The sequence below is a fragment of the Chrysochloris asiatica genome, unplaced genomic scaffold, assembly GCF_000296735.1.
Source record: "Chrysochloris asiatica unplaced genomic scaffold, ChrAsi1.0 scaffold00175, whole genome shotgun sequence".
Lineage (NCBI taxonomy): Eukaryota > Metazoa > Chordata > Mammalia > Afrosoricida > Chrysochloridae > Chrysochloris > Chrysochloris asiatica.
In genome coordinates, this window is record NW_006408693.1 from 3,082,225 (window position 1) to 3,091,876 (window position 9,652).

The following is a 9,652-nucleotide window of genomic DNA, read 5'->3' on the forward strand; positions in this document are numbered from 1 at the left end:
ACGATATATATATATGTATACATATGTATATACATATGTATGTATATACATGTATATATAGTACATGATGGAAGTTGTCATTAGATTTTTCAGTAGACTCAATGGTGACCTATGAGTACAGAGAACTGCGCCGTAGGGTTTTCAGTGTTGTGATCTTTTGAAATCAGATGGCCAGACCTGTCTTCTGCGGCATTTCTGGGTGGGCAGCCTTTTGGTTAGCATACTGCCTCAAACCCCTGTTGATTACAGATACCCAGGCAGCATTCCAAAAACCAAACCTGACTCATAGATATCCCATCGGATAGAAGTACTCGAGTTTCAGGCTGTAAATGTTTGAAAGAAGGAGATTACCTGTTCTTTCTCCTGTGGAGCGACTGGTTGGTTTCAACCACTGAATTTTTGGTTCACAGATCAATGCCCATTGAGCCACCAGAACTTCTGGAAGTATGCCAGTCTTTTCTTCTACATTTTTTCCTTTGTTTTTGTTCTATTTGTCATGTTGTCTGTAAGTTATTTCAAATCCCATTTGGACTATATGAAATATTAAATAAGTTCAGTTTCTGACAGTTGCTAGTTGTTCAGAGAGTCATTGTACCATAGTTTTGTGGGGAAGTATTTACCAACATCAGTCATAATAGGTTTCTCTAAGGTACAAGAATAGGTAGAAGGTTTTCCCCCTCTATTTAAAAATATTTATTGATGGTCCAGGTTAAGTGTTTTAGATAACTTGTTTTTATTTGTGAATACAGTGAGCAACTTAGATTGATCAGTTTCCTGTCTTTGGGATTCTTAGTTGAGTGCATTAAATAATGCTAGCTTGGTCATTTTGCAAAGGTTCAACATGCTGTTCCATCCATCACCTTGAATTTGTTTCTGGAATCACCTTTTTAAAGCAAGAAAATAATATTATTTAAATGAGTAGATACATTTCCATGCAACTCATCATTTTCTGTGAAAGCAATTAATGTCTGACGTTTCTCAATGTAGGGCAAGGCTTCGCACTTCGAAGAAAATTGAAGATACAGCAAAGTTATAAGAAATTGCTGTGGAAGAAAAAAAAGGCTGAAACTTTACAGGAATCCCAGTTTACAGATCGATACCCAGATCATCTGAAACATCTCTATTTAGCTGAAGAAGAAAGGCTCAGGAAGCAGATTAGAAAATCTCATCAGCCTTTGCCAGAAGAACAAACTGACCAGCCTTTGCCAGAAGAACAAACTGACCAGCCTTTACCAAAGGAGCAATGTAACATTGACCAGCCTCAACCAGAAGAACAATGTGGCAAAACAGTAAAGTACGTTTATCTTTTTTTTTTTTTTTAATCTTTTGTTGTTGTTATTAAATGCTGCCGAGTTGTCTTCGACTCATAGTGACCCTGAATAGGGTTTCCAAGTATCAGCTGGTGAATTTGAGCTGCTGACCTTATGGTTAGCAGTCCAGTGCCTATCCTACAGACCACACCAGTCCAGGACTCCTTTGTTGTTGCCAGGTGCTGTCAAGTTGGTTCCATCTCAGCTTGTATAGGGTTTCCAAGGAGCAGCTGGTGAGTTTTAACTGCTAACCTTACATTTTAAATCAACCTTGTGGTTCAGTGCTTATCCTACAGTGCCACACCAGGACTCCTTTGTTGTTGTTGTCGTTAAGTGTCGTTGAGACCCATAACGACCCTAAATAGGGTTTCCGAGAAGCAACTGGTGAGCTTGGACCACCGACTTACAGTTCAAACCAGTTTTGCAGTCCAGTGCATTAGTTCACAATGCCACAACATGATTCCAGGACTCCTTTAGTAGTGTTTTGTTAGAGGACTTTGGTGGTGCCATGGTTAAAGTGCTCGATTGCTAGACAAGAGGTCAGTGGTTCAAACCCTAGCTGTTCCGTGGGAGAAAAATACAGCGATCTTCTTTTGTAAAGATTATAGCAAGTACTGTGACAGTTCTACTCTGTTGTATAGGATCACAGACCCACACCAACCACAATGACAATGTTGTGGGCCTGTGCCTAAGGAGAACAAGCACAGGTAGCGTTGTTGTTATTACGTGCTGTGGAGTCGGTTCCGACTCATAGCGACCCTGTATAGGGTTTCTGAGGCTGTAAATCTTTACAGGAACAGAAAGCCTCATCTTTTCCACGCGTCTCAGCTGGTAGTTTCGAACTGCTGACCTTACGGTTCACAGCCCGATCCGTAACCACTACGCTACCAGAGCTCAGGTAGTGTAGTGGTTACAAATCAGGCTGCAAACCTCAAGGTCAGCAGTTCGAAACTACCAGGTGCTTCGTGGAAGAAAGATGAGGTTTTCTGCTCCCGTAAAGATTTACAGCCTTGGAAACCCTATACAGGGTCGCTATGAGTCGGAACCGACTCGACGACACTTAACAACAACAACAACAACTCATGTATATAGTTGTAAAAAGTTGAAAGACTGGGGAAAAACATTGTCAATGAATCTGTCCCCAAATGGTTTAGATCAGCCTGTGTGGGCTAGACACCTTTCAAAGAATTGAGACATACTTCAGGCTGTTGCTAAGTCCTGGCAAGTCAGTTTAGACTTACAATGACCCTGTATTAGGTTTCCAAGGAGTGACTGGTGAGTTTGCACTGTCAATCTTGTGGTTCAGATCAACCTTGCAGTCCAGGGTTATCCTACAGCATCACACCAGGACTTCAAGATTGTTGTTGTTAAGTACTGTGTGGAGTTTTTCCTAACTCATAAGACCCTGGATAGGGTTTCCAAAGAACAGCTGGTGAGTTTGAACTGCCGACTTTGCTATTCAAACCGACCTTGCGGTAAAATGCTTATCCTATAGCACCACACCAAGACTCTAAGACAGAACACTTTTAAATGGAGTCTGGGTTCAAGGTATGGTCATGACTGAGTAGATAAAATGTGTAGAAATGAGACTGTCAAAGAAGTTTGCATATGCTTATACACACACATCTTTTATAACCGCATCCTTCAATTAATGCCTTTTTAAAACTATTTCTAGATTTTTGTTGTTTTCAATGTTTTGTGATCTCTCAAAGCTTTCTGTGTTTTCTATGATTAAAATATTTCTCCAATGATCTCCATTTTGTTGTTGGTTACCTTCAAGTTGATTCCGACCCCATTGCATAGACCCTGTTCCATAGGGTCTTGGCTGTAATCTTGATAAAAGAAGATTGATACATCTTTCTCCCATGGAATGGCAGGGTGGGTTTGAGCTGTCAACCTCTAGGTTAGCAGCTGAGCACTTAAGTGTTGTGCCTCCTGGACTCCTTATAACTATATTTTGAAAATATTATTACTTGGACATTTTACTAATAAAAGAATATCCTGTTTCTCCCTGTTTTTCTCACCACCAATTTGCACTAGTACAGTTTTTCTGTACAAATTTTATAAGTACACATAGATTTGGTTATTTTGTATCCTTGTAACTTATTTTTATTAATTTATCTTATAAAGCTCCTTTGCTTTTCAAAAGAAAAATAAAAGGAAAACATCAAATCAAAAAGCACAAGAAGAATATGCACAAGTACAAGCCAAGCGAGCTGCTAAGAAACAAGTAAGTAGTTCTACTTTTAAAATACTTTGCTTCATTTTCTTATTTTAGGTGCATGTTGTAGTTGTTGTTAGGTGCCATCAAGTTAATTCTGATTCATAGTGACCCTATATAGGGTTTCCAAGGAGCATCTGGTGGCTTTGGACTGCTGACCATGTGGTTCACAGTTTAGTGCTGACCCTGCAACACATAAACTCTCTTTCTAAGTGTTGTGCACATAATAAGCCTTCAGTGAATATTTGTTGAATGAACAAGTGGTCTGAGCAGAGTGCTCTCAACATTCATATTCATCAGTTATATATATTATTTCAAAGAGGAGATACTAGTAGGTCAAGAATAGAGCTAACTCTTAGGTTAATAATTGGAACATCTAAAACAGTTTTTCTCAGAGTATGCTGTAGGAACCTGCATTTCTAACAAGTATGAGATTCTTATGTACAATAATATTAGAGAACCACTGAACTAAGAAAAATACAATTTTAAGTGTTTACATTGAAGCAAGTAAATCAAATAGAATTTAAAATTGAATATTTAAAAATATTTCTTTAATACAAAGAATTGGTCTTGCTTGTTGAAAAGCCTGCATTTTTAACTTATCAAAAAGCTCTTACTTTCAGAAACAGAAAGTTGCAAAAGACTTAAAAATTATTGCTACAAAATTATTTCCAAGCAGTGGCTGGTAGGTTTGAACTGACGGCCTTGTGGTTAGCAGTCAGGTGCTTATCTACAGTGCCACACCAGGACCCATAATTGATGTACAATTGGTTCAAACATAGGAATGATTGTGAGTATGGTGTAGTACCGGTGGAGGTTTGTTCTCTTGCGCATAAGGTCACTGTGAGATGGAACTGACTCAGTGGCACCTCACAACAATTGATGGTAAGAATATTGAATGGTTTTTGGCTTTTTGGTTTTGTTTTAGAGAAACTGCTTTTTTTTTTTTTTTTAGGCAAACAACTTTGTGACATTTATATTCCATTGCACAGATAGGAGTTATACAAATTAGTAACACAAACTAGTTTTTAAATTCCAAACATTTTCAAAAATGATTACAGTAAGTGCCAGGGATATTAAAACATCAAGTTGGAAACCATAATCTAGAGTTAAAACTAGTAAAAACTAGACTCCATATATCTAAATTCAGAACTTAGGTACCATGTACCTAAGTTCATGTGCATAATAAAACAAGTTCTTCTACACCACGTAAGAATATAATTTTAAGTGATGTAGCTTAGTAGAATTCAAGACAGAAATATAAAATTCATCTCTGCCAGTGATCTAGGACTCTGGGCAAGTCATGTTCATATCTCACTTAGATTTAGTTCTTTAGAGGATATGGCTAATAATCTCATGTATGTTTTAAAAGAATGGAATGTGTTAGGATGTAAGTAAAAGCATTTTATAAGTTAACAGTCACCATACAAATGCGTTGTTTTGGGACCATATGTGATTACAGGGGAAATCAAAACATAATTCACTTATATTATTTGAAGAACTTTTGTTTCACTTTTATATTTAGTAAATATCTTTCACTTTTATATTTAGTAAATAACTTAACATTTTGAGTGTTATTTTCTGCTCAGTATATAACTTTAAATGATTTTTTCCCATACTCAGGACGAATTTGAGTCTTTTGTATTACTAGCAAATCAAATGAGCATGAGAATACTTCAAAATTTTTCAACCAAACTGCCTAGCAAAATGTTTTGAACATATGACAGTGCTTAAAAAAATTCATGAAAAATTCCATTATATTTTAATTCCATTTTTCTGTGAACTTTTTGAAGCACCCTCTTCTATTGTCATCGTGTTTTTGAGTTGAACCTGTGACTTGGTCAGATGACAAAAAGGATACCATATATACAGCTTTCTGGAAGGGACGATTTCAGTGTTAGAAAATTAGACTATATAACCTTTAATTTTCTTTCTGGCTCTTCTAGAGTCTATGGTTAAATGCCTCTAGCATTCTGTCTTACAAGATTAAGTAATAGCCAATTGAAAAAGCAGTACGATACCAGAGATAAAAATTTAATAGTGAAATCCTTACTTAAATGTATATCTTCTCCTGTTATTCACATTGAATAATTGAAATGTTCATAAGTTCACATTATTTCATGTTACAGTAAGAAGGCAAAGAGGATATACTACTTCAATTGCAGGAAAAAAATCTTATTTTACAAAATATAAAGCCAACCTTAAATTATTTGCATGGTGGTGGTGGTGATATGCTGTGATGTCGGTTCCGACTCATAGTGACCCTGTATAGGGTTTCCGAGGTGGTAAATCTTTACAGGAGCAAAAAGCCTCATCCTTATCCTGCAGAGCAGCTGGTAGTTTCGAACTGCTGACCTTGAGGTTAGCAGCCCGACTCATAACCACTATGCTAGTAATTTCTGATCTGTATTAGCTTATTGCTACTAATGAAAATCACATATGTTAATAATTTCAGGAATTCGAAAGGAGAAAACAAGAGCAAGAAGAAGCTCAAAGACTCTACAAAAAGAAGAAAATGGAAATGTTCAAAATATTGAGCAAAAAGACTAAAAAGGGCCAGCCAAATTTGAATTTACAAATGGAATATCTTCTTCAAAAAATACAAAATGGAAATTAAATCACCAATTTGTCCATAATCAAGGATTAAAATATCTGCTATCTATCTCTTGAGTTATTTGTGTATATTATTGTTAAGTGCTGTCAAGTTGATGCCGACTCATAGTGACCCTGTATAGAGTTTTTGAGACTCAGCTGGTGGATTTGAGTGGCCGGCGGCCTTGTGGTTCACAGTCCATTGCTGATTCTGCAGCACCACAACAGGAGTCTTTTGTGTATATTGTGGTTTGGGGTGGTTAAGTACCATTGAGTCATTTTTGACTCATAGCAACCCTATGTAGGGTTTCCAAGGAATGGCTGGTGAGTTTGAACCACCAACCTTGTGATTCAAACTGACCTTGTGGTCCAGTGTTGGTCCTACAGCACCACACCAGGACTTTGTTGTGTATATTGTGGTTTGCTGTGGTTAAAATGCCATCGAGTCATTTTTGACTCATAGCAACCCTATATAGGGTTTCCGAGGAGCAGCTGGTGAGCTTGAACCACTGATTTGATTCAAACTGACTTTTCAGTCCAGCACATTACAGCACCTTTGTATATTGTTAAGTGCCGTTGAGTCGATTCCGACTCATAGTGACCCTGTTTCCGAGGAGCAGCTTGAATTCAAACAACTGTGCAATCTGATGCATTAATCCACATCACTACACCAGGACTCCTCGTGTATACTGTTGTTGTTATGTGCTGTGGAGTCAGTTCAGACTCATAGCGACCCTGTACAGGGTTTCTGAGGCTGTAAATCTTTACGGGACCAGAAAGCCTCATCCTCCCGCGAAACAGCTGGTAGTTTCAAACTGCTGACCGTGAGATTCGCAGCCCGATTCGTAACCACTACACTACCAGAGCTCCTTTATCTTTTAATTACGTTTTTCCATGTATTTTTTTAAGCCCTTTGTATAATGTGCCTCCTAACAATTGAATATAAACTAGATTGCTAAACTATACTGAGTATGATGTTGTTAAGTGACGTGGAGTCACTTCTGACTTAGTGACCCTGCTTAGGGTTTTTGAATAATGACTGGTGGACTTGAGCCAAATAGAGGTACCCTCTTGTATTTGGGAGATGGACTCAAATAATACTTGAGTAATACAAAGTTTGTATGAAATAAATATTTTTTAAATGGAGTAGAGATTTCAGTGGAGTATTTAAATGAAAATTTTCAATTTAGTTATCGGCTTTTATGGTTTTAAAATTCATTTTCATGAGGTAGATACCCCCCCTTGTACTTTTTATTTTAAATTAAATACATGTTACAGGGCGATGGACTTTGCAGAAATGTGGAACAGAGTACTTGAGTGCGGAAACTACCTTCTGCATATAAAGATACTTTTCAGAAACAATTGGTTTAGGAACTCATAGTTTAATATTTATAAATATTATCTTAAAAGGAATCCCATGGGTTGTTATTGTAAGGCGTTTCAAATGGTAATGGAAACCAGCAGTATCATGGCAAGAATGAAACTTTCCAGATTCTGTGGCACACTCTCCTTTTAAGAAGATTGATACGGGAATGTGTTTCCCTGTTGGTAGTCTTGTGAGTCAAGGGGATACTGCTGCTCCTGGCTCAGCTACCTCCTCGGTGATAACTGCAAACTGAGAAAGACTTGACAATCATTACAAGCAAAAGGACTACAATGACAGTCAGTTATAAATCATAGTTGTATAATAAAATTTTACAGGTGGCTCAAATTCAACCTGAAATTGCATGAAGACTCTAAGAGAGCCCATATGGTGGTGGTGAAGTGCTGTTGATTTGGGTCAGACGCAAAGCGACCCTGTTAGAGTATCCGAGGAGCAATTGATGGGTTTCAACCACCCACTTTGCGTTGTCAAGTTAGTTTCAACTCTTAGGGGCCCTATGTACCAAAGAATGCAATACTGCCTGGTCCTGCATCATGCCTACAGTTATTATAATTGAGCCCTTTGTTACTGCCACTGTGTCAATACATCTGGTTGGGGGGGTCTTCCTCATTTTTTGCTGATCCTCCTCTTTACTAAGCAAGGTGTCCTTCTCCAGGGACTGGTTTCTCCTGACAACATGTCCAAAGACAGAGTGTTCGGGCTGTACTTCTAAGACAAATTTGCTTGTTCTGGCAGTCCTCTGTACTTTTGTTGTTAAGTGGCATCAAGTTAGTTCTGACTCAGCGACCCTATATAGGGTTTCCAAGGAGTGAGCTTGAACCACTGACCTTGCAGTTGAAATGACTTTGCAGTCTGACACATTAGCCCACCTTAATTCAAATACAGTTTTTCTGTGTCTTCTGTATTGTTCAACTTTCACATACATATGAGGTGAATGAAGATACCATGGCCTGCGTCAGGCAAACCTCAGTTTCCAAATTGACAGTTTTGTTCATTGACACTTGAGAGAGGTCTTGCAGAAATTTGCCAAATATAATATGTCTTGATTTCTTGACTTGCTTCATTGAATGTTGTAAATCCAAGCAGAATGAAGTCTTTAATAACATCAATCTTTTATTCATTTAATAATGATGTTATTGGTCCAATTGTGAGGATTTTTGCGTTTTTTACATTGGGGTGCAATCCATACCGAAGGCAGTAGTCTTTGATCCTCATCAGTATTTTAAATCCTTTTTGCTTCCAGCAAGCAAGGTTTTGACATCAGAATATTGCAGATTGTTAGTGAGTCTTCCTCCAATCCAAATGCCACATTCTCTGTATGTTATTAAGTGCCATCCAGTCAGTCCTGACTCATAGCCACCCTGTATAGAGTTTCCAAGGAGCTGCTGGTGGATTTGAGTTGCCAACCTGTGGTTAGTAGTCCAGCATTTATTCTATAGTACCAAACCAGGTTTATAGGACTTCTTCATATAACCCAGGACTGTTTAGATGATCCTTGGATGATTTGGCATGCAGATTGAATATATATGGTGAATAGATACAACCCCGGTGCAAACATTTCTTGATTTTGAGCTATACATTTTGACCTTGTTCTGTTCTAACAACTGCATTTTGGTCTATATGTGTGTTCCACATGAGCACAATGGAATGTTCTGGAATCCCCATTTTATGCAATGTTAGCAATAGTTTGTTATCCACAGAGTTGAAAACCTTTGCATAGTCAATAAAGCACAAACAAACATCTTCCTTGTATTCTCTTTCAACCAAGATCCATCTGACATACAACCTCATAACCACATCTGCTTCTGGATCCAACTTGAGTTTTGGGTATCTGCCTGTCAGTCTACAGCTGCAACCATTTTAAAATTATTTTCAGCAAAATTCTACTTGCATGTGATAATGATTTTGTTTGGTGATTTCCAGATTTTTTGGGTCACCTTTCTTTAATAAAATGGACACAAATACAATCTTATCCAAGCAATTGGCCAGTTAATTGTTTACTATATTTCTTGGCATAGATGAGTGAGTGCCTCCAATGCTAAATCAGTTTGCTAAAACATTTCCATGTGTATTCTGTCAATCCTGGTGCCTTGTTTCTTGCCAATGCCTTCAGTGCACCTTGGACTTCTTTCTTTACCATCAGTT

At 37.8% G+C, this 9,652-nt stretch overlaps 1 protein-coding gene across 1 annotated transcript in view; it reads left to right on the forward strand.

Annotated features, from left to right (window-relative positions):
• LOC102828476 (thyroid transcription factor 1-associated protein 26-like) overlaps window positions 1–6,148 on the forward strand; it is a 6,837-nt gene extending 689 nt beyond the window's left edge. Inside the window, exons 2-4 of the mRNA XM_006871842.1 lie at window positions 988–1,294; window positions 3,441–3,540; window positions 5,987–6,148. Coding sequence (XP_006871904.1) covers window positions 988–1,294; window positions 3,441–3,540; window positions 5,987–6,148 — 569 coding nt within the window. The remainder of the gene's footprint in view (window positions 1–987; window positions 1,295–3,440; window positions 3,541–5,986) is intronic.
• Window positions 6,149–9,652: the final 3,504 nt, after the last annotated feature.